At 38.6% G+C, this 26,229-nt stretch overlaps 1 protein-coding gene across 7 annotated transcripts in view; it reads right to left on the reverse strand.

The window, feature by feature from the left end:
- Positions 1-26,229, reverse strand: part of LOC130911124 (rho GTPase-activating protein 42-like) — a 258,112-nt gene that overhangs the window by 69,912 nt on the left and 161,971 nt on the right. For all 7 annotated transcript variants that reach the window (XM_057828849.1, XM_057828848.1, XM_057828847.1 and 4 more), the window contains exons 5-7: positions 8,946-9,047; positions 8,705-8,815; positions 3,119-3,223 (exon numbers count right to left, since the gene is read on the reverse strand). In XM_057828849.1, coding sequence (XP_057684832.1) covers positions 3,119-3,223; positions 8,705-8,815; positions 8,946-9,047 — 318 coding nt within the window. The remainder of the gene's footprint in view (positions 1-3,118; positions 3,224-8,704; positions 8,816-8,945; positions 9,048-26,229) is intronic.

The raw sequence follows: 26,229 nt of genomic DNA on the forward strand, positions 1-26,229 counted from the left end.
ATTAGCATTAGCGATTAGCATTAGCGATTAGCGCTAGCGGCTAACGGTTAGCACACGGCGGCTAGCGGTTAGCTCGTGGTGGGTAACGAATACAAGGGATCCTAACACTATTAATTAAATAGATAATAACCAAATATCCCTCTCTGGGAAATAAATAACACTATGGTCAAAATGCTCTCTGGTATTGTTCAGGGGGCCGGACCAAATGTGGATATGGGCCGTATCCAGCCTGCGGGCCGTAGTTTGGGGACCCCTGGTTTATTAGAATAGTGAAAATGTTAACGCGATAATTTTGACAGCCCTAGTAGTTTTATAATAAAACTTCTCCTAATGTTTTCGTTTTAATAAATTTTTAAAAATTTTCTATCAAAAAATTAACTAATAGCTCACCATTGTTGTCGTCGCCGAGCGGTGACGTCACATCAGGCTCCCTGCCGTTCTTCCACGGCGTCTTTAACTACGCAAGGTAGTGATTGAAATACACCACAAGGTGTCAACGGCGAGTTTTGAATTAATTAGAGATCTAGCCAAGGCAAAGTCTGAGTAAGTTTTATGTGTATTTTGCATCGCTATTTTGATTGGGAATGCCAGTTCTCTTTGCATTGAGTGCTTTTCTTTTTGTGAACATTTTTTTTTTTTTGAGAGATAGGGATATTATTTTTGTTGTGCTTTCACTAAATGATACTGTAGTGACTTAACTGTTCCGCCCAAATGCATGATGGGAAGTTGGGCAACCATGACTGTCAGTGGTGGCTGCAAATGATATACAGTATGTTCTGCGTTGTATTCAATTAGGCATGTTAAGAAAATGATCGTCTCCTGCTCCGCCCAAATGCTTGATGGGAAGTTGGGCAACCATGACTGTCAGTTGTGGCTGCAAATGGTATACAATGTGTTCTGTGTTGTGTTTAAGTAAGCATGTTAAGAAAAAGATCGTCACTTGCTCCGCCTAAATGCATGATGGGAAGTTGGGCAACCATGACTGTTAGTAGAGGCTGCCAAAGCTTAAGCCAATAAAAGGCGCCGTCCAATGAACGCCTGTGTCCACTCGCATTTCTCTGCCTTTTCGGTCTCAATGTGCTAAAACGGCGTCATTGTAAACTGTTTGAGACAATGCATGAACAGGTCATTCCGCGCATGCGTTATTTGCGTCAAATATTTTAATGTGATTAATTAAAAAAATTAATTACCGCCTGTTAACGCGATAAATTTGAGAGCCCTAATTATTATAATACTATTATATATAGTGGTATACTATAATATTAATGCTAGATATGTATTTTTTTAGGAATTGTTTTGAATTATATTTGAAAGGCAACGTCAGTGTTCTGAATATGTTTACATTCCATTCTTTTGCACTAGTTAATGCTATTGTGATTTATTATTGTTATTTACCTGTTTATTTGTACTTTAGTAAAGAATTTAAGTGTTCCAAAATGTTTTGGTGAATTAATAAGTGTCAACAAAAATTTCATTTCTAAATTAGTTTAAAAAAATTTTTTGTAAAGATTAGTCGACTAATCGTAAAAATAATCGGCTGACTAATCGGGAGAAAATTAGTCGTTTGGGACAGCCCTAGTCTCAGCAGACACACAAGCCCCCCAAGCACACTGTGGACCACGGTGAACAAAATCAGATGTGTACATTGTGGCCACACACACCAGTTATCATGCCTGTTCAAAACCTTGGATCATAGCAAGTTGCATGGCTTATTAAGAGAATGAAATTACAGCAGCAATTTACAGTTTAGTTTACTTTTAAAGGGAACCTCGGACTTGTAGGCTCTAATATGCCACAATTGTTCTCTTTTACTAAAATATGTTATGAAAAACACGTAAAACATTGCCATTGATTTAAAAATCTATATTTACTTCATTTGTTTTGACCAACGGAGGGCGCCATGTTTTCCGCGCACAATGGACGCCCGGGGTGATGACATAGTTCGCCTGGATTAGGAGAACAGCTGTGCTACCAAGCAAGCGAAGCTAGTATGACGACTGGCATGATTTTGTCACATTCTGCTGCTGGTCAGATTGTTTTGTTAAAGAGATGTGGGATGAGTTCCCAACGTTGTACCTGCATCCAATTCCAGCTCATCAGCAGTGTCTTTAAAACGATCCTAGGCAGGTTGCCGAGATATTGACTTGCTGCCATCTGACAGTTTGTATTCTTGATCCCTTCGTTGCTTGCATTGGTTTTTTACGCGGCGAACGTCCAACTCATGCACACATCGGTTAAAAGGGGTAAGTGCTTACTATTTGTGTTTTGTGCTCGAGTCTTTTATTACCTTTTCGTTGCCTCAAAACACTTTTTGCATGGGTTTCCCTCTCATACTTTTAAAGGGATCCACGGATAGAAAGACTTGTGGTAATTTAAAGATAAACGTTACTATGAGTTAAAAGAATTCGATATTAAAACCCCTCTTGATGTTTTTGTTATTATACAATTTGTAAAATTTGTTTAACTAGTAGGTCGCCATTGTTGTTGACAGCGCAGGGCGGTGACGTCACTGGGTTATGCTGCTTCCAGAGGATGACTCTAGCGACATAAACATGTCATCCGTTCAACCCTTTCAATTTGAACCCGAGAGGAACATTAATGAGCATGACAACACTCTCGATATTTCACAAAACGAGCAGCAAAAGCAAAATGAACAGGAAAGACAGGATGAGACGAGAGTATGATGAAACCAGTGTTCTGCCAAAATATGCTATACCGGCGAAACGTCTACAAGAAGCGAATTTGACACCCAAAGTACTACCGTGCGCTTTCAGCTTGGTTTGTTTAGATGCATACAGGCATAACATACGAAAAATGCTTTAAGAGACGTAAAATAAACGTAGAAATATCAAATAAGGGTGATTTAAATACGCTACGTGACTAATGTAATCAACAGATCAACAATCTGCTTTGAAGCTACCACAAGAAAACAATGCCAAACCAAACGATGTATCGATCCAGATCAATATATCGTTACTACCCTATTATTTACCATAGGATTACTTGGTTGCTGTTCTTTCAAACAGCACATTAAAAAAATGCTACAACTCCTTCAGAACCAACAACAGAAAAACCTGTTGACCATTCAGAGCACGGTGAGATGCTTGTTCAAACTTACGTTCTGTAGGTTGAACTGGAGCTGCTGCTTGTATGGCTCAAACTCGTGAGCCAGCTCGTATCCCTCGTGGTAGAACGTAAACAAGCCTTGCACAAAAGCCAAGAGCTGTGGAGGAGAAGAACTGACAAATTAAATGCAAGTCTAAGTACACACAAATAGGAAAAGTTGGAGATGAGGTCGTGTGACCTTTTTGGTCCAAACTCCCCCACAGATGAGTAGCTTTTGGCAAAGACTGTAACAGCAATTTTCTTGTTAAAATCACTTGGTGGTGAATTATGCACTAAGGGGCAGTTTACATGGCGACTCTGCGACATGAAGGCGCAATGACTGTGTTGCCGAGTGATCTCGCGTGTATACGGTGTCGGCGAAGACAAGGCAAAGACGAAAAATTCTGAATCCTGCCTATAAAGTGGAAGAATCAGATTGTGGGGGATTAAGGGGGGGCTTCCTTGGCATACATATCAAAGGCTCCCGCGACACGAGACCGTGCCGATAACGTCAGCACTCGTACACGTCACATTAGGCGTGCGCAGCGGTGCCAGTAAATATTAAAAACAGCAAATATGGCGGAATGTCGGCTTTAATTTACTGTTTTAATAATATTTTTAAATTAAATATGTTGAATGTTTCCATTTTTGTGCCTTTTGGAACTAAAGAAAAATGCCATTGCTTCGAGTGGGCGGGCATATTTTTTTCCGGCTGAGGGAGCTTGGTGGGGTCAAAGTGCATCATTCTCTGGCGCCCTGTAAATCTGCACTGCCCCCCAGGGCCTGGCATGAATACTACATCGTTTTCATGCGGAATTGCGACATTGTTCGAATGGAAACGCAAATGCAAATGCAAATTAAAAATTTTTCGTATTCTTGGAGAGTCACCATGTAAACGGCCTCTTACACTCAGTGGCGGAACAAATAAACGGGACCCCTCGAGTGGACCATCAAACGGGGATGGGGCGGGGGTGCCAATGGACAATTCGCGGGCCCATCCACACTTTTGCAGGCCACTCAAGACTAGTCTAGTGCGTGTGTGTGTGGGTGGGGGCAAGTGGAATTTTTTTGCGGGCCTCTTCAGAATAGCAGCGATATTTTAACACTATTAGCTACATCTACACTAGGATAATGGCCTTAAACGTGTAATTAGTTAGAATATACGGCATCTCGGCTGCATTAATGTACCTCTAATCCGTGTAAATTCTTGCATTGAGTACCGTAATTTCCGGAATACAGGCTGCTACTTTTTCCCCTCATTTTTGATCCTGCGGCGTGTGCAATGATGCGGCCAATTTGTGCATTTTTCTGACGGCTGCCCAGGGCGCTCGAGCATGGAATGTGGGAGTGAGACACGTGGATTATAAGTGTCGAGGAAGACGCCTGTTTGCACTATGACCGGTGGTTTAACTTTGTACGTTGTGCATGAATAGAAGTGGCGGACCCTCGTCTTTGTGCATGAGTAGAATTGGCAGATCTGCATCATGGAGAACGCTAGAAAAACATTAAATTGGCCATCCGAGTTGTATGGGAAGTTTTGACAACTCGTGGCGAGAGATCGTTTGCCAAGACTCGCCTCATGCAAAGAGCAGCTATTGCGCAGGTATGCCGGGGGAGCCTGGCAGCATGAAGCAGTGTGAAAGAAGCCCGCCATCACCAATGGGTTTCGAGGGGCCAGTCTGCTGCGTGCCGAATAGGACTGCACGGGCTCAGGAGTGCATTTGCCTCATTATGCATCATTGAAGGCGACGGCGAAGGAGAGACTGAGTACGTCCGTGGCGAAGTGTATCTGAGCGTCTTCATATCCGACACTGAGGGTGAAGACTTCCATGGTTTGAGTGCACAGCAGGAAGATGAAGATTGCTAACAAAGACTTTTATGTTTCTAATAACCAGCCCAATTTGTGCTGTATCGCCGTGCTAATGCTATTTAACTTCCGTGCCGCTGCTATATAACTGCCGTGTTTGCTGGCGCTGTTTGGAACGATGATAAGGTGTGTTATTAAAATTTTGAAAACTGTGTGTATTTCTTTGTCAAGATCTCATGTTACTAAGTGGGCACACGCGGCTTATAGCCAGGAGAGGCTTATGTATGTACAAAATGGTTTTTCCTTTAAAAATGTACTGGGTGAGGCTTGTAATCAGGGGCGCCCAATAGTCCAGAAATTACGGTCGTTAGCCGGCTAATATTATCCGCCGTTTAATAATAATCGAGTGTCATGTAGCGTGCCATCGCAACTTTTAATGAGCATTGTTTACATCAGGGGTGCTCAAGTCCAGTCCTCGAGAGCCCCTATCCAGCTTGTTTTCCATTTCTTCCTCCTCCAACACACCTGACTCAAATAATCAGGATGATTATCAGGTTCCTGCAGAGCTTGCTGATGAGCTGATCATTTGATTCAGGTGTGTTTAAGGAGGGAGACATGGAAAACAAGCTGGATAGGGGCTCTCGAGGACTGGACTTGGGCACCCCTGGTTTACATCATATTCGTGTTGCACGGTTATGCCGTGAGGTGACGTGTTCGTTTAGCATCTTTGAATTTGTTGCAAGTCCAATTACCATATTGGCCCGAATATAAGACGGCCCTGATTATGAGACGACCCCCTCTTTTTCAAGACTCAAGTTTGAAAAAAGACTTTTAGAACACCAAATTAAATTTTATACAGAAAATAATTACAGTACATCTGAAACAAATGACTATAATGATATATTTGAGAGAAAAGGCATGTTATTTTGCCTCATTCAAATCTTAATATCTGAACATTTAAATATGTAAACTAAAGTGCAATCACATTCGTAAATGAATGGCTTCTGGTTTTTGAAATGTACATAAACCAATCTATTGTGATAAAACAACAAAACAGCAAAAACTGCATTAACCATCAAAGTGAAGTCTAACTATAACTAGTCTTGAAACAAATCCGAATAAGGAAAAACATTAATAATGCAATAAAATAATGCAAACTGGTTAAACTAGTAGCTGAGATTTGTCATGACAGAACATATCTTCAATTATATGTGGCGCCATCTAGCGTCATGAATGGGGAGAGTAGCCGAGATCTGTCAAAACAGAACATCGCTTCAATGATATCTGGCGTCATCTAGCGTCGTGAAGGGGTATAATGTCTAGACTGCGAATATAAGACGACCCCATCTTTTTAATCTTATTTTAATGCAAAAAACACCGTCTTATATTCGGGCCAATACGGTAAGTGTATAGTGCTTAGTTGCTGCCAGGGTTTGAGGCAAAATTGACCGCGTTTGTGTACGGCGTACTTCCGGGTTGTGCGAGTGCATCCGCGCCCGCCTCCACCTTTGTGTTTATTGCACTGTCCAATTCATTTGTGTGATGTTGTGTGCAGTCAATTTGCAATGTTTTACATTGGCACTGATATGCTGTTAACCCTAACCCCTAAACCCCAACCTGAAATTCAGAATTTTGGCACTGATATGCTGCTAACCCTAACCTGAAATTCAGAATTTTTTACATTAGGCTTAATCTTCGAGTTAGCGGCGTTTCATTAGTCGGTGGAGTTGATTTCAACAAATTCCATGCAGTTTGTCTGTTCTTTGTTGGTTTCAGGGCTCCGGAGTGGCCAAACTTGCATGAGTCAATGGTGGTTGAAATCAACTCCATCGACTAATTAAACCTCCGCTAATTCGAAGATTAAGCCTTATGCAGGGGTGAAAGTGGCTAGAATTTCTTGCCGGAACTCCCCGACGTGAAGGTTGCCACGGAGCCAGAAATTTTATTTTATTTATTTATTTTCTTTCATTTTTTTTGGGGGGGGGGTCAAACCTCTTAAACTACTGAAATGCAAAGAAAACTGTTTTAGCACAGTTATTTCTATAACACATACAAAAACTGATTTTCATTCAAAATTGTATTTTTTCAATGATTTGCAAAACAAAAGTTAACAAAAACAGCAATAACCCCAACCTCCATCTCCTAATTTTTATTTTCCGTCATTTCCTCACATACGAAATGACAAATCTCAATTTTTAACTACTTAAGAACATAGGATGTATATTAAAATTAAATTTAATGTAAACATTTACTTTAGGGCTACAGCTATCGATTATTTTAGTAGTCCATTAATCGATGAACTAGTATGATCGGATAATCGAGTAATCGGATAAGGAACATGAAGAATTAAAATACCTGAGCCTCAAACGGTATTAAAAAAAAAAAAAAAAAAAAAGGAGGACCTATGTACAACAAAATAGCAATTTGCTAACTTACATAGCAAAAGAAAATGCTATAAAATGCTAAGGTTTTTTTCCAACGCTCTTAACAAAAGGTTCGGACACATATTCCCCCCCAAAAATGGCTAAATATTCCTATAAACTAAATTATGAATGCATAAAAAAACATGAGCTCAAACAAAAACTTAACAGGGAGCAGTTGGATTCAGCCATGTGAAATGAGGCAGACCAGAAGGCAGTCTAGAAGATCGCACTAACATTGACTTTTTAAAATCATAAGGATATGAATAAGTAGCCTAACATAAATGAACAAATATAAGTCCAAAGTGCACATTGACAGCTAAGATGTTCTGAACCTCCCCATTAGAGCAAATAAAACTAAATATGAAAAAATGAGCCTCCTCAACTCTTTCGTTGCTCTTAAGGATTTGATCCATTTTATGTTGCATTGCCCTTTTTTTGTCGCATCAATTCAACAAGATTTTTTTTTTTTTTTTTTTTTTTTTTGCTGTTCCAGAAAACATGCACATTTGAATGAATCAGAGCCAACTGTCTCTGCTGATCATATGTCAGTATGTCAGCAAATTGAACGGATAAATGAGTCCAGTTGTTTTGCTTTGCTGCGTGCATTCGCACATTGACGTGACTCATCATCGTCAGACTCAGATAACTGTAGCAGCTGGGGAAACCTCCATGCCGTCCGTGGAATAAAATAAATAATAAATATTGGTGGAAACAGATTACACTACTCAAGCACTTTATTATGCTTGTTGTTAACACTTGTGTATGTAAATCTGATGTTGGTAGATTGTTTTCTTCTTGGAGATAAAATGCATGTGTGGCTTCCTAGCAGTTTTTTTTTTTTTTTTTTTTTACATAGTGTTTTGACAGTGGCCGTCATGTTTTCGGAATTAAAGCACCGTGTACCGGAACAGCATTCCGGCTCTGAATCTTATACTGGACCTGCGTTCCTGACCGTTCTGGCCCACTTTCACCCCTGGCCTTATGTGAAAAATCAATTACATGTAATTAAATATTTCTGTTGCCATTCTTATATTGAGGCGGGGGTGGAGGGGTTGGTAAAAAAGTAACCAATATATTACTTTTAAAGTAACTTGGTTACCTTGATAATAATCAGTGAAGTAAGTAGATTACATTTTTGAGGCGTAATCAGTGATTAAATTGCTTTTTCCAGTAATCTGTGACAACACTGACTATATTACAGCGTTTGACCCTTCGTTCGCCCAACCATGCCCACTTTACGCCAGCAAACCGGGCCTCGGTCACAACCCCAGCCCCCCCACTGAATTCCGCCCCTGCTTACACTGATTATGATAGATTGTTGTCAATGTCAGAAAATTAGCTAAAAAAAACTCAGCAAAGTTTAACTTACCGGTTCTACAAACTCAAACTTCTTCTTTTCTTGCACTTCTTGTATTTTGAAAACATACTCGAGTGACGCGTCGTAGAAAAGTTGCCTCTCTTTATTCATATGTGTGTCGGCCTGCGAACCAGCAGACAAAAAAAAACACGTCTCGGTGTCAAACAAAGGTCAGTCCGAGCTTTATTCATCTTGAGATGGCAGACAAAGCTGCATTAGTTATTAAAATAAAGAATGTTTGTTCGGGTTTTACCTCTTGAAGATAAGCTTCTTTCTTTTTGGACGACAGGTTGAGGTGCCTCTCAAGCGTGGAGTAATATTTTTCTGTCTCCTTATCAAATTTCTTCTTGCCTTCCTAAAATCACATTTGAAGGGATGAATAAAAGGTTAGCTTTGAAGGAGTGTGTTCTAAAAATGTGTGATGCAGCTGCCGCTAGATGGAGGTCAAGCCACATTCAGCTTAACGATGCTTGCTGGTGAAATGACCCAGAGCAGTGGTTCAAAAATATTTTTACACTTAAAGAATTATTGGTAACACTTTACAATAAGGGTCCCTTAATTAACATTAGTTAATGCATTTTTAGACAATAACTAATGTTTAAGTAACATTACAATAATTATTTTTAATTGCTTATCTAACATTTATTAATATATTAATTAACATGAGTTAATGCATTAGCTAATGCATTAGTTAATGCATTAGATAATGCATAACCAGACAGTAACTAATGGTTTGGTAAAATTAAAACTATACATAGGCCTATATAGGGTGAGGGTTTCGGGTTTGTTAACTAAGAAATTATAAATGCTAAGGTAAGTATTAATTAACCTAAATTAACCATTACTGAATGTTTGAAATGATAAATGCTTAAGTTCCCGCCTCCTAACCTTTATTAACCCTTTAACACCTAAGCCTATTTTGGTCGAATTTGCATGCATTTGATGTTGCCTTTATACTGTATTTCAAAGAAAAAATTGTTTACAGTGGCCAAATTGAGTCCCTTTTTTCAGGACACCTTGAACTTCATGTCTAAACTGTTGTTTTCTTCACTGACCAATTATAATCCACATTTTGGACCCAAAAAGACAAAAAAATCCCCAAATCTTTTTTCAAAATTTGTAATGTTGACGTCCCATTGACAACCAAACATGCTCGACCAACCGTTTTGAAGCTTGATAATATTTATTCAACTTGTTAGGATCAACATTCAATAGAAAAAAAACAAGATTGAATAGTTTTATGTTTGACAATTCAACACAAACAGCAGGTATGGTCAGAGGCGTTTTTGGCCTTTACACATACTATGGTCAAAAAAGTCTATACAGTGTGCAAAATAGTGAGAATTTTTTTTATATATATCATCTAACACAAAAAGGGTTAGGAAGATATCTCTTTGTGAAGTTTGGTGTTGTACCCATCACCTTATCAAAAGTATATACGTACACGCAATCATTCTCGCACACACATCTACATAAAAATTGAAAAGATTATAGTGAAGAAAAAATATATATAACATTGAAAAAAAGTATTTTCAAAAATATTGACAAGTAGTTCAATTCAAATTTTTCAGGCATGCGACCCAATAAAGTTTTTTTTTTTTTTTCGCACTCAATAAAGCTTCTTGAATAGGTCACGGAGCTGCGTCACACACAACGTCACACAGCCTACTCTTTCGCTGTTTGCGCTCTACTGTCACTTCTACTCGCCGAGACGCCGATTCATCAGAGGAAAACAACGACAAATACGACTCCTCTTCTTCCTTGAGTTAATGAAATAATGCATTAGCTTGTGCTAAATGTAGTTTTAGATTCATTCTGCACGTTTCAAAGTCGCTCGCTCAAACCAACCGGTGTTGTGCATTTTTCGGCACGACACCGGCCGCTGCTTGCTTCGCATGCCTCCCTTTCAATAGTTGGCGCCTCGCTCGGAAATTTATTAAAAATGATCACATTCGGTTCGTCCTTCCTGACATCACAACGACTCTTGGGATAAATAGTCTTTTGTGCTGCTTTTGCTTTTGAAAAAGGACAAGAAATGATGGAAATATGGAGATGGATGCATGGTCCATGCAGCGTTTTAATGCATATTTATGAGTGCAATAAAACTATAAAACCCAAATGACATTATCTCCCGTTTTTCTTGGCCGATTGACTTCAAATAAAAACTGGTGTGGACATCAACTTCTGCACGTTCAAACGAGACCAACCAGCAGCACGTGGGTGATGTAATTACAGCGTGACGAAGCTTCAAAGATGATATGCGTAAACGCGTCGCTGCCGACACGTTCGGTGTTAAAGGGTTAACCATTACTGAATGCTTTTTGGACCCTTATTGTAAAGTGTAGCACACGTATTCCTTAACTAAGAAATTATAAATGCTTAAGTTACCCCCCTTAACCTTCATTAACCATTACTGAATGCTTTTTGGACACTTATTGTAAAGTGTAGCTCATGTGACCCTTAACTAAGAAATTATAAATGCTTAAGTTAACCAACCTAAACCCTAACCCCAACCCCATATAGGCCTATATATATTTTTAATTTTACCAAACTTTTAGTTACTGTCTGGTTATGCATTAACGAATGCATTAACTAATGCATTAACTCATGTTAATTAATATATTAATAAATGTAGGGTGAGCAATTATATTAATTATTGTAATGTTACTTAAACATTAGTTATTGTCTTAAAATGCATTAACTAATGCATTACCTCATGTTAATTAATATATTAATAAATGTTAGATAAGGGATTAAATGAATTATTGTCATGTTACTCAAACATAAATTACTGTCTACAAAGGCATTAGCTAATGTTAATTAAGGGACCCTTATTGTAAAGTGTTACCGAATTATTTGTTCAACGTTAAGAGCAACATTGAAATACTGGGCAGTAGCTCAGTAGGATAAAATGTTCAAGAAGAGAACTGAGTTTTCACAGCCACTCCTCCCAATTCAAATGGATTGGACATCGACCGTCGTGAAAGGCAGTGAAACGAGGACTGCTACGATTAATAGATTAGTTGACAAGTAAACGACTGTAAGAGGAATCAACAACTATTTTGATCGTCAATTAATTGTTTAAAGACATTCTTGACCTCAAAGTAATCCGTATACAGTCGTACCTCTACTTACGAACGTCTCTCCAAAAGATATTTTCAGGTTACGACGCGCATACACGATGAAAAAAAGATTGCCTTTTGTTACAACAGGCAAAAATACAGCACAGTATGGGGAGCTGCGTGTATAGGCAGCTACTTGCATACACACAGCTCCCATAGTTTACTGAAAGTAACACACAGTGGGGCAAATAAGTATTTAGTCAACCACTAATTGTTCAAGTTCTCCTACTTGAAAAGATTAGAAAGGCCTGTAATTGTACCATTAACATGGGTAAACCTCAACCATGAGAGACAGACTGTGAAACCCCCCCCAGAAAATCACATTGTTGATTTTTAAAGAATTTATTTCCAAATTAGAGTGGAAAATAAGTATTTGGTCACCTACAAACAAGCGAGATTTCTGGCTGTCAAAGAGATTTAACTTCTTCTAACGAGGTCTGATGAGGCTCCACTCATTACCTGTATTAATGGCACCTGTTTTAACTCATTATCGGTATAAAAGACACCTGTCCACAACCTCAGTCAGTCACACTCCAAACTCCACTATGGCCAAGACCAAAGAGCTGTTGAAGGACACCAGAGACAAAATTGTAGGCCTACACCAGGCTGGGAAGACTGAATCTGCAATAGGTAAAATGCTTGGTGCAAAGAAATCAACTGTGGGAGCAATTATTAGAAAATGGAAAACAGAAGAGCACTGATAATCTCCCTCGATCGTCTGATTTTCGGGGCATTTACAGGTCACTTGCTTTTCATTTTAGGGCACTTACAGGTCATTTCCTGTTGAGTTTGAGTCACTGCCTATTAATTTGGGTGATTCCCAGGTCACTTCCTGTTCAGTAACTCAAAACAAACAGGAAGTGACCCATTAAATACCCCAAAATGAACAGGAAGTAACTGAAAATCAACCAGTAAATGACCTTGAATGGCCCAAAATTACTTCATTGCCTGGCATTGGCTGCCACTGACTGCTATAGATGTTCAATCCATTTGAAGTGGGAGGGATGGCAGTGAATGTTCATTCGCTGCCACCCTCCCAGTTCAAACGGATTGGACGTATACTAGTGATAAACTAATTCCAATTCACAGCAGAAGCTTGTTTTTCTGTTTATTAGTTGTTTGTAGAATATCCTAGAATGATTTCCTGACCAATGTATCGAAAATCTTTGGACTGCTATATCGTCGGATCATCGTTATCGTGAGATTTGTACCTCAAATCGTATCGTATCGTGAGGTACCAAGAGGTTCCCACTTCTACTGTACACTATGCAATTTTTTTTAACCCTGCCTCTTAAAAGAATCTGGATCGAGAATCGTTCGGAAAGAGAATCGAAACGTGGAGTCGGAATCGTTCAATTTCAAACGATGCCCAACCCTATTCAAGATGTTCAAAAAGAGACCGGGATTCACTCTGTTGTTCGGCACGTCGAGGCATGTAGCGCTGATCACAAAGCGGCTGACAAATTTGTGCAAAAATTCAAACAATTGGTGATTGATGAGGGCAAAAAGGAGGACCGCGGTTAAAAGGTAAATTACCATCATATTATTCTTTATTTTTTTTGTTTTTTAGATGATGCACAACTCTCATTTTTTGTGCAATAATCTAATTGTAACACGTTTTGATGCATTTTTATGCTTTGCAAAAGATTTGTGTCTGAATTTTGGGGGGCTTGGAACAGATTAAGGCATTTACATGGAAAACGCCTTCTCCAAACTGCCATTTTCAGATCTCTCCACAGGTGTTCTATGGGATTCAGGTCTGTAGTCATTGCTGGCCACTTTAGAAGTCTCCAGTGCTTCCTCTCAAACCATTTTCTAGTGCTTTTTGAAGTGTGTTTTTGGTCATTGTCCTGCTGGAAGACCCATGACCTCTGAGGGAGACTCAGCTTTCTCACACTGGGCCCTACCTTATGTTAGTGTTGCACCGATACAATTTTTTGGCCCCGATACCGATACCTGGCTGTGCAGTATCGGCCGATACCATACCGATACCACCCCGATTATATATAATATATATATATATATATATATATATATATATATATATATATATATATATATATATATATATATATATATATATATTAGGGCTGTCAAAATTATCACGTTAACACGCGGTAATTAATTTTTTAAATTAATCACGTTAAAATATTTGACGCAATTAACGCACATGTCCCGCTCAGAAAGTATTCTGCCTTTTGGTAAGTTTTACAGCATGACTTTTTGTGCTGTCAAACAGCGAACTCTTGTGGTCGCTTTGCGACATGGTTTATTGTTTTCTTTCCAGTTCATTATGGCTGCACGACGTCTCGGGCTGATAATGTTGTGCTTATATGATCCTTGGACAAGATTTGTCCGTAAGTATGGTTGTTGTAAAGAATGTACATATTATGTTAGTAAGCGAAATGTTATATTTTTTGTATGAGACGCTTTTTGTTTATGTTTAGTGAACCTGTATAGCGTGCTAAGCTAACGTTGTTGCTAATGCAATGCTTGTGTACATTTTTTTGTAGTTTTACAACAGTCTAAAGAGGACAATGGTTTGAGGCCATTTTATTAATAAATCAGATGAAAAAGGAAGAAGTCTAATTATTAAGGCGTCGTTCACTAGCTGTCTAGGTTTGGAAAAAGTAGACACTTCGGAGTGAGGACAGCATAGACAGATTTAAATGACAGTAGAGTGAAATGCCCACTACAGTCCTTTTGTACCGTATGTTGGATGTATATATCCATCTTGTGTTTTATCTTTCCATTCCAACAATTTATTTTACAGAATATATATATAATTTACAGAAAAATATGGCATATTTTATAGATGGTTTGAATTGCGATTAATTGCGATTAATTAATTTTTAAGCTGTAATTAACTCGATTAAAAATTTTAATCATTTGACAGCCCTAATATATATATATATATATATATATATATATATATATATATATATATATATATATATATATATAAATATAATTTTTTTCTTTTTTTTCCCCAAAGAGCTACATAATTGGATGTGAAATCATTGCTATCAAGGCTCTGTCAGGCTGTTGCTTACCTTTGCAAAATAGGAAAAAGACTAGTACAAAGTATAATACTAGCCCAACAGTAAGAAAGTAAAAATAAGTTCATAATAATAAACTCTGAATGAACTGAGTAAATTTTTTTAAACCTCTCAAAGGCCAAACAGTGCAACTTTCATGAAATTATTGTCACATTCTGCTGCTGGTTAGATTGTGTTTTGTTGCTGGGCTGTTAGTGGGGGCGTTCCTGACGTCGCACCTGAATCCAATGCGGGCTCATCAACGCAGCATTTAAGCACGGGTGAGCTCAGAGAAGGCTGCCGAGATATTTGCTTTGCTGATCGCCATTTGACATCTCGCACTATCGTCTCGCTACATTTGCTTGTTACGCCCCTGCATTGGGTTTTTTCTGTTAGTGTGCTGCACTCGTTTGTAACCTCTACCCTGTGCAGGTATTTGAGTGTTTTTATTTTGGCTTTTTGGCTCGCTGCCTATCGTCTTAGTTAATCTTCGAGTTTTTAGTATTGAGCTCCGTCGACCTGCTGTCACGGACTCCTTTTGTTATTTCTACTATCCCGCGATCGCGTGTTATTTTTTGTTTGCAATCATTAAACCCTTGTACTTATCCCCCACTTGTTGTCCGCTTCGAGGTCCAACCTTGTTTCCGCATTTGCGGACGCTCACAATTATCAGTAATAATAATTGACCACAGCATCCAGTCTCTCTATTAGCCTCGTTTTTTCGGGAGGGGGTGGGTCCCTTATTTCTATTTCTGAAAGGTGGCAACCCTACTTTGGAAACAGTTCCCAAATTACTGCAGCATTTCTTTCAGTAAAAGACAATAAAAGTAAAGTAGACGTAGTGAACTGACCAGAGATTGTTGCACCTGTCCAGCGCCCTTCCTCTGGATAGCAGACCTGCTCTTGCAGGCTCAAACTTGTGTTCGTTCACGTTTCGTCTTCACATGTTTTATCAGGTTCGAGGTATTGAAACTGGCCGATTTAACTCCACATCTTGAAACTTTCAGGCCGCAAATCTTGCACGCAGCCATTGATTTTAATTGACGGGATTTCTATTTTGAAATATTTCCCGACCGTCGCCATGCCGCCATGTCGGCCATGTCGGCCATGTCATTGGTCAGAAGTGGCTATTGGCCCGTTTTCATTGGTCTGGAGCAGGCCAATAGCGATAGCTGTTTTGTGTTCACGTGTCATCACACAACACAGAGACAAAGTGTAGTGAGCACCAGGAGAAAAAAAAAAGGCTGCGGTCAAATGTTACAATAATGGACCGGTAAATGGTATCGGCGCCGTCTTTGTTGGTACTCGCCAATACCGATACCACCATTTTGGGCCGGATCGGCGCCTCCTGCCGATACTAGTATCGGTATCGGTGCATCTTTACCTTATGTTGCTAAATTTGTTGGTAGTCTTCAGACTTCATAATGCCGCCCACACAGTCAAGCAGTCCAGTGCCAGAGGCAGCAAAGCAACCCCAAAACATCAGATCACCTCCGCCATGGTTGACTGTGGGGACCGTGTTCTTTTCTTTGAAGGCCTCATTTTTTTCCCTGTTAACTCTATGTTGATGCCTTTTCCTAAAAAGCTCTACTTTTGTCTCATCTGACCAGAGAACATTCTTCCAAAACGTTTTTAGCTTTGCCAGATAAGTTTTGGCAAACTCCAACCTGGCTTTTTTATGTCTTTGGGTCAGAAGTGGGGTCTTTCTGGGTATCCTACCATAGAGTCCCTTTTCATTCAGACACCGACGGATAGTACAGGTCGAGACTGTTGTACCCTCGGACTGCAGGACAGCTTGAACTTGTTTGGATGTTAGTCGAGGTTCTTTATCCACCATCTGCAAAATCTTTCATTGAAATCTCTCGTCAATTTTTCTTTTCCGTCCACATCTAGGGAGGTTAGCCACAGTGCCATGGGCTTTACACTTATTGATGACACTGTGCACAGTGGACACAGGAACATTCAGGTCTTTGGGGATGGACTTGTAGCCTTGAGATTGTCCATGCTTCCTCACAATGTTGCTTTCAAGTCCTCAGACAGTTCTTTGGTCTCCTTTCTTTTCTCCGTGCTCAATGTGGTACACACAAGGACACAGGACAGAGGTTGAGTCAACTTTAATCCATTTTAACTGGCTGCGCGTGTGATTTAGTTAATGCCACCACCTGTTATGTGCCACAAGTAAGTAGCAGGTGCTGTTAATTATACAAATTAGAGAAGCATCACATGATTTCTCAAAGCGTGTCAATACTTTTGTCCAGCCAATTTTGGGAGTTTTGTGTAAAATGTAGGGCTGTCAAACGATTACAATTTTTAATCAAGTTAATTACAGCTTAAAAATTAATTAATCGTAATTAATCGAAATTTAAACCATCTATAAAACATGCCATATTTTTCTGTAAATTATTGTTGGAATGATAAAATAAGACGGATATATACATTCAATATACGGTACATAAGTACTGTATTTGTTTATTATAACAATAAATCAACAAGATGGCATTACCATTATTAACATTCTCTTAAAGCGATCCATGGATAGAAAAACTTGTAATTCTTAAAAGATAAATGTTTTATAAATGATTTATTTTTTTTCCTATTCTCTTTTGTGTTTTATCATTGCAAGCAAAAATAAATGAAGATATTACTACCAAAGCATCTGTAATTGCAATCATTTTCTGGGAGAAATTGAGCATTATCTGACAGGATGGCAAAGGTGCCAATACCTTTGGCCAGCATTGTACCACTGTACGCTTTTCTGGAGCCTCTAAAAAGCAAGATTTTTAAATTTCATTTTCATTTGTATCTTATTTAATAAGGGAACAATAATTCTTTTTTTACAATGTGTTTTATACATTTAGTTTTAATTATAAAAGTAAAAATATATTCTCTTTTTAAATATTGATTCATTCATTTTTATCCTTTATTTTACTATGGTTTTACTTGGGAAAAAAAAAACAACAGAGGGGAAAATGGTAAATATTATCTTTTTTAAATGTGGGATTGTATACAAAAAAAAAAAAAAAAACCTAAGAAAAAAAAATATTTTTAAAATTTGGATTAAAAATATTCAAGCTGTTAAACATATATATATATACAAATACATATTTACATGTACATATATATATGTTAGCCAAAAACATGACTTCGATCATTTACTTTCATAGGCCTCACAAAATAATGTAGCAGACCGGATCTGGCCTCTGGGCTGTCAGTTTGACATCATCGCTAGATAGGGACTTTAAATGCCCTTTCAATGAACTATAAAGTCCACCGTGAAAAAACATCCGTGCAGAGTCATTCGGGAATCTGGAATGAGACTGAAAGATTGTGAACATAGCCTATTTCAGTGAGTGGAGCAGAAGGGTGGGGGCAGGTTTACAGTAAACCCTCAACAGCAGCATAAATTTAGCAGCTTTTCTGGTTAGGGCTGATTTCATTTTTTCTAAAAAGTGGCTAGATGACATTTGTATTTTCCAAGATGGCCCTTGAGGTCCCACAGAAGGTTCCCAGGAGAGGAACAGGAAATGGGCTTTTCATGCCAGACGGCCATCTCGCAAATATGTAACCCCTCAAGATTCAACTTTTAACATCCTTCTCTAGGGATGTCCCAATCCCATACTTTTGCATGCGAGTCCTACTCTGAGTCACCTGATTTTGCCGAGTCCCAATCGGCTATCTCAGGAAAATGTATTTAAGCTATCCCAAAATCATAGCTATATTTTTTATTTATTTTTTGTTTTAACAAAAATCACAAATCCCTTTTGTTTTAGCAAATCAGTTATGTAGTACAAAATACGGTTGCAAACAAATTACCGTAATTTATAGAGTTGTCCGATAATGAAATTTGAACCGATAAACGATATTGTCCAAATCCTAAAATCCGGTAAAGATATCAAACCAATACCGAATATGCGGTTCTGCACTTAATGTATTATTGCTAATTCTATTGTGATGCCCCACTGGATGCTTTAATAATGATAAATATAAAAATGTCAAGGTTTTCCAAATAAAAATTCTCTGAAAAATAAGAAAACAATTTCAACTGAAGTTCTAGAAATAAATGTCCTATATAAATAATATCTATTGAAATGAGCCAAAATGTCAATAATTAAATAAAAGGAATCATTCACAATTAAATCACATTTACAATAGTTACCCCAAAAAGCCACTAGGGAACGACCAAAGCATTACAAATACAGGCAGGCAATCATAGGACATGCCAATGCAATGACAAAATGACAAGATGCATTTTGCTTGGCTTTTGCACACATTTTTGTATTTTATTACTTTTCTAGTTTTCTTTGTGACTACTTCTTAGTGACTACAAAATTTCTTTCTGGTAACGCAGTACAGTTGTACCTGTACATACGAATTAATTTTGTTCCAGGACCTGTTTTGTGGTTCGAAATGGTCGTATATCGAGCAGGATTTTCCCATAAGAATACATTATAATTCGATGATGTTTTTTCAACGGCCCAAAAACCTACGCTAAATCCTTAATAAAGCGCACATAAAGAAGAGTGCATGGACGCATAAACGAGGAAGAGCGCATTTGTTTGAACGAAGAAGTCCCGCAGCCGCGTGAAAGAGAGAGGGGAAAGCCTTTAAGCCTGCGCGCAGATTTGTTGCTTGTGAAGTATCCACAGAGGCCACACCTGTATATACCATATTTTGCAGTGGTAATAGTGCGTTTTCAATTGTGGTCGAATAGTTGGGGCGAGTTTATGTGATTGTTTTGTTCATGCTAATCATGAAATTGGATTAGTGTTGCTGTATCTGCAGCTAGCTATAAACGCACATTTGAATTGCTGTTATTGAAAATGAAACAGATTGAATTTCATTTTTATTTTAGTTTCATTCTGCAAGTGTTGTTGTTGTGAGCAGCTGAATAAAGTCAGCAAACCACATGGACATCTGTCATCGTCATTTCAGAGCTTAGCTCGCTGTCTAGCTAGGACTTAGCTCCAACGTCTTGGCAAGGATGGTACAATGATGTAAAATACATGTTTTTTTATAGTTATTTTGAGATTTGGGAGGTATTAAAGGGTACTTAAAGGGTTAATTCCAGTTTACTTGAAAATTCGGGTGACGTCGCCAGCGTAGGAATGGAACTCGTTTGTAACCCGGGGACTACCTGTGTTTACTCCACACCATTACTGGGGTGGCGTGGCTCAGTGGTAGAGTAGTTGTCCCCCAATCCAGAGGTTGTGGGTTCGATTCTTCGCCCTGATGAACTCACCTAAGTATCCTTGAGCAAGATACTGAACCCCACGTTGCTCCTGGTGCTGCGTCACCAGTAGGTGAATGGCGAGATAGTGTAAAGCGCTTTGAGCGCCTTGAAAGGTGGAAAAGCGGTATATAAGTGTAACACCATTTAGTGGATTTGGGAGGATACAATGCTTTCTGGTGGCAATAGTGAATATGACATAACTTGTCTAACGTGGCTGAATCCAGCTGCTCCCTGTTAAGTCCAACATACAGTGGGGCAAATAAGTATTTAGTCAACCACCAATTGTGCAAGTTCTCCTACTTGAAAAGATTAGAGAGGCCTGTAATTGTCAACATGGGCAAACCTCAACCATGAGAGAATGTGGGAAAAAAAACAGAAAATCACATTGTTTGATTTTTAAAGAATTTATTTCCAAATTAGAGTGGAAAATAAGCATTTGGTCACCTACAAACAAGCAAGATTTCTGGCTGTCAAAGAGGTCTAACTTCTAACGAGGTCTAACGAGGCTCCACTCGTTACCTGTATTAATGGCACCTGTTTTAACTCATTATCAGTATAAAAAACACCTGTCCACAACCTCAGTCAGTCACACTCCAAACTCCACGATGGCCAAGACCAAAGAGCTGTCGAAAGACAGCGGAGACAAAATTGTAGACCTGCACCAGGCTGGGAAGACTGAATCTGCAATAGGTTAAACACTTGGTGTAAAGAAGTCAACTGTGGGAGCAAATATTAGAAAATGGAAGACATACAAGACCACTGATAATCTCCCTCGATCTGGGGCTCCATGCATGAGCTCACCCCGTGGCGTCAAAATGATAACAAGAACTGTGAGCAAAAGTCCCAGAACCACACGGGGGGACCTAGTGAATGACTTACAGATAGCTGGGACCACAGTAACAAAGGCTACTATCAGTAACACAATGCGCCGCCAGGGACTCAAATCCTGCACTGCCAGACGTGTCCCCCTGATGAAGAAAGTACACGTCCTGGCCCATCTGCAGTTCGCTAAAGAGCATTTGGATGATCCAGAAGAGGACTGGGAGAATGTGTTATGGTCAGATGAAACCAAAATAGAACTTTTTGGTAGAAACACAGCTTCTCGTGTTTGGAGGAGAAAGAATACCGAATTGCCTCCGAAGAACACCATACCCACTGTGAAGCATGGGGGTGGAAACATCATGCTTTGGGGCTGTTTTTCTGCAAAGGGACCAGGACGACTGATCTGTGTAAAGGAAAGAATGAATGGGGCCATGTATCGAGAGACTTTGAGTGAAAATCTCCTTCCATTAGCAAGGGCATTGAAGATGAGACGTGGCTGGGTCTTTCAGCATGACAATGATCCCAAACACACAGCCAGGGCAACAAAGGAGTGGCTTCGTAAGAAGCATTTCCAGGTTCTGGAGTGGCCTAGCCAGTCTCCAGATCTCAACCCCATAGAAAATCTGTGGAGGGAGTTGAAAGTCCGTGTTGCCCAACGACAGCCCCAAAACATCACTGCTCTAGAGGAGATCTGCATGGAGGAATGGGCCAAAATACCAGCAACAGTGTGTGAAAAGCTTGTGAAGAGTTACAGAAAACGTTCGGCCTCTATTATTGCCAACAAAGGGTACTTAAAGTATTGAGATGAACTTTTGGTATTGACCAAATACCTAATTTCCACCATGATTTGCAAATAAATTCTTTTAAAATCAAACAATGTGATTTTCTGTTTTTTTTTTCTTTTTTTTCTTCCACATTCTGTCTCTCATGGTTGAGGTTTACCCTTGTTGACAATTACAGCCCTCTCTAATATTTTCAAGTGGGAGAACTTGCACAATTAGTGGTTGACTAAATACATATTTGCCCCACTGGAAGTGTTTGTTTGAGCTAATATATTTGTTCATGCATTCGTAATTTAGTGGTATATTTAGCAGTTTTTGTGGAATATATGTGTGAACGATATGTTGAGAAATCTGTAATAATGTTAGCATTATATAGAATTTGGCGGATATTTACTATGCAAATTCTCCAAAATTTACATATCAGTTCAACTAACTAGACACTTGAACTCCATTTGTTTTGTGTGAAGTGTTTTATTGTTGAAATATGTATCTTTTTTGCTCAAAGTTTTTATTAGGGCTGTCAAACGATTAAATTTTTTAATCGAGTTAATTACAGCTTAAAAATTAATTAATTGTAATTAATCGCAATTCAAACTATCTATAAAATACACCATATTTTTCTGTAAATTATTGTTGGAATGGAAAGATAAGACACGAGACGGATATATACATTCAACATACGGTACATAAGTATTGTATTTGTTTATTATAACAATAAATCAACAAGATGGCATTAACATTATTAACATTCTCTTAAAGCGATCCATGGATAGAAAGACTTGTAGTTCTTAAAAGATAAATGTTAGTAGAAGTTATAGGAATTTTATATTAAAACCCCTCTTAATGTTTTCGTTTTATTAAAATTTGTAAAATTTTCAATCAAAAAAATAAACTAGTAGCTCGCTATTGTTGACGTCAATAATTTAGGGCTGCAGCCATCAATTATCTTAGTAGTCGATTAATCGATGAACCATTAGTTCGAATAATCGAGTAATCGGATAAGGAACATTTAAAATTAAATTACCTAAGCTGAGCCTCAAACGGTGTGAAAAATAAATGAGGGTCTATGTACAACAAAAGAACAATTGACTAACTTACATAGCAAAAGTCCGCTAGTTTAAATGCTATAAAATGCTAACTTTTTTACAATGCTCTTAACAAATGGTTTCGACACATATTCCCACAAAAATAGGCTAAATATACCTAAACTAAATTGCGAATGCATTTAAAAAAAACATTAGCGCCAAAAAAACAAGTTGGTCTTAACAAGGAGCACCTGGATTCAGCCATGTGAAACGAGGCAGACTAGAAGGTAATGTATCCACCCAAATCAAGAAAACTAAATGCAGACAGTTTCAATATAAACCATTAAGACGGCACTTAAATTAAACGAATACTTGAAGCAGCAAAATTTAATTCGAATTTTTTTTTTCTAATCGAATACTCAAGTTAATCGATTAATCGTTGCAGCACCACAATAATTACACCATGCTCACTCATGGTACTAACCCATAAAATCAGTTGGACCCAAACGCCAGCAGAGGGCGCCTAACACCAAAAAACAAGTAACAAGCGGAAATTACACTGTACTGTCATTTTAGTCTGTTTGACCGGGGCATGTGAGTTAATTGCGTCAAATATTTTAACGTGATTAATTTAAAAAATTTATTACCGCGAAAAATTAGTTAACGCAATCATTTTGACAGCCTTAGTTTTTATGTTAAAGCTTTACTAAAAAAGTCAAAATGTCAAAATCAAAGTGAAGGAATTCAAGTAAAGAACTTCAAAGAACCATAGTTTCCTGTCGAACTGAATAACTTCACAATTAGTAAGTATAGAACAGACATATTCTCATGATTTAATACTTAAAAATAAAAATAAACATTTTAGTCACCCGATCTTTTACACCAGATTCCGATCTTCTGAAAATGACATAATCGGACCCAATTTCCGATCTTGTGATCGGATCATGGACATCCCTATCCCCCTCCCTCCAAAATCATCCAAATCAGAGTTATGAAGGCATTTGTGTGTTTTGACCTCTCAAGCCGAGCCACTTTAAAGAGGGAAGAGAGGGGGTAGAGCTTATGAGGGGGGCTTGAAACCCGAGCTCTCTTGTTTGTTTTCATTCCCATGGCCCCGATGTTCAGCAAGCCGGCCGGACCCACAGGAGCGTTCCGCTTGAGCGAGTTCAAACTCGAGACGCAACAATGAGAGAGAGCGAGAGAAAAAAAAAAATCAATATATAATTTCACGCGGTTCCTGATTTCTATCGCAGCCGTCTTGTCTGGTGTACCATTGATTTTTGGCGGCAGAGGATGACGGGGGTGCTGCTGTCGAGAGACAAGTAACAAAAACAGGTGTCGAGCTAAATAAATATAATTAAGTATGATATGACAATGACAGCCAATATATTTCCCACAAGAATCCAGAGTGGACTTTTTCTTATAAACAAAAAACTAAACTGCCAGCTTTGGTAAAGTGCCGTTGACGTGGCAATATTTTGGAAGCACACGTACGAGTGAAGTGAAGCCCCCCGGGAAGGAGAAAACAAACACACACACTCACGCAAGAATCACAAGAAATTAAGAAGTTGAGTTTAATATGTAGCAAAGCCATAGTGCCACAGCGCGAGTGTACCACAAGCGGATGCTAGTCTAAAGTTGAGCAATTTGTCCTAAAAATAAATAGAAATAAACACATTTTCCACCCAAAATTTGGGTTGTAACTTGTAAGAAAACAAGAACAAAAGAGAAAAGTTCAAAACAAGCCTTGATAGAGCAAACATTTGACTCATTGGCTGCCATTGATGGCGCTAGACTAGACATCAAATTCATCTTGACTGGGAGGTTCGTTTATTTGCCCCTCTCAGTAGAAATGAATTGGACTGAAATGTGGGCATACATAGCCAATCCTCCCAGTTTAAATGCAGTGGACGTGCATTGTTGTCAATGCCAGGTAATGAGTTACAGTGGTATGAAAAAGTAATTGAACCTTTTGGATTTTCTAATGTGCATAATGTCTTGTCCAGCGATCAAGGATTGTTGATTTGTATAAAGCTGAGAAAAGATACAAAACCATCTCTAAAAGTCTGGATGTTCATCAATCGACAGTCAGAGAAGTTGTCTACAAATGGAGAGAGTTTGGCACTGTTGCCTCTTTCCCAAGGAGTGGCTGTCCACCAATGATGATGCCGAGAGTTCAGCGCAGAACACTCAGACAGGTAAAAAGGAACCCTAGAGTGTTTGCTAAAGACTTACAGAAATCACTGATACAGTCCAATTTTCCTGTGCACACATCAAATATTTGTAAAACTATGGCCAAGAATGGTGTTCATGGGTGGTCTCCACTGTTGTCTAGAAAAAATATTGTTGCTCGTTTAATGTTTGCAAAAAGGCACTCTGACTAGGCCTGTCGCGATAACAAATTTTAGTGAGCGATAATTTATCTCATAAATGATTGCAATATGTGATATTATTGCGCCCCCCAATTTTTTTTTAAAACCAATTTACAAGAACACAGTGAGAATACAGTATATATTAAAAGATCAAGTACACCCATTTAAACGCAACAAGTGTTGACTCTTAAATTCAAAAATACTGTTTAAGAAAGCACAACTAAAAACAATAGACCATGCTTCTTAAGTAAAAGACAACAATATTAATACGGCACTGAAACACAGAATAAATAAAATGTATTTTTCAGGGAAAAAAATATAATTGCACTTAATAACTTAAGCATTTAGGCAAATGAAAACTTTTCCCCTCATAGTTTCTGCTATGGTGTTACATAGGGATGCAACGATACAGTTAAGTCACGGTTCGGTACGATTTTCGATACGGGCAACACAATTTTCGATTCGATTAAATACATTTAAAGCTCTGGGGGGGGGGGGGGGGGGGGTCACAATTGTATTTTTTTTTTTTTTTGCTAAAAAGCAAAAATGAAATTGCCATCATATAAACATGCATTTTAGTGCATAATATTTATGTGCTTACTTCTTACTGATCTGAAGAAACTTTGTATAAAAGCGCAGAGAACAATCTTTACTGCTTGTAAAGTGAGGCGGGGCACACTGTTGATTGCTATTACTCTCTTAGCAGGTACGTTTACCACATGAGAAAAACATCCTATTTGTGGTCCAAATCCATCTGTGTTACGTACTGAATTAACAATATTTGCAGCATTATCTATAGTCACTGGTATGGATTAAGTTGGCCTTCTTAACTTCCATTCAGTCATGGCGGTTTATAATTCATCGATGTGGTATATGGACTACGTGTCCCAAAATGACTCTGGGCTCACGCAGCCAATGGCATGGGACGTAGCTCATCTAGTTTGCTATTTCATGACATCTAGTGTGTGCGCGCATTAAAAAAGTTAGCAAGCGCCACAGACGTCACGTCTGCTCATTACTGCACAACACCAGCATATGACAATCGACTTTCATATACAGGATAAGTTTGAAGCACAGCGCTCTTAATTTGCCACTCAATGTTCATCATGTCCATTCAGCTGTCCGTTGTCAAAGCGAGGTTGTTCG

Source organism: Corythoichthys intestinalis, unplaced genomic scaffold (assembly GCF_030265065.1).
Source record: "Corythoichthys intestinalis isolate RoL2023-P3 unplaced genomic scaffold, ASM3026506v1 HiC_scaffold_23, whole genome shotgun sequence".
In the NCBI taxonomy this organism is placed as follows: domain Eukaryota; kingdom Metazoa; phylum Chordata; class Actinopteri; order Syngnathiformes; family Syngnathidae; genus Corythoichthys; species Corythoichthys intestinalis.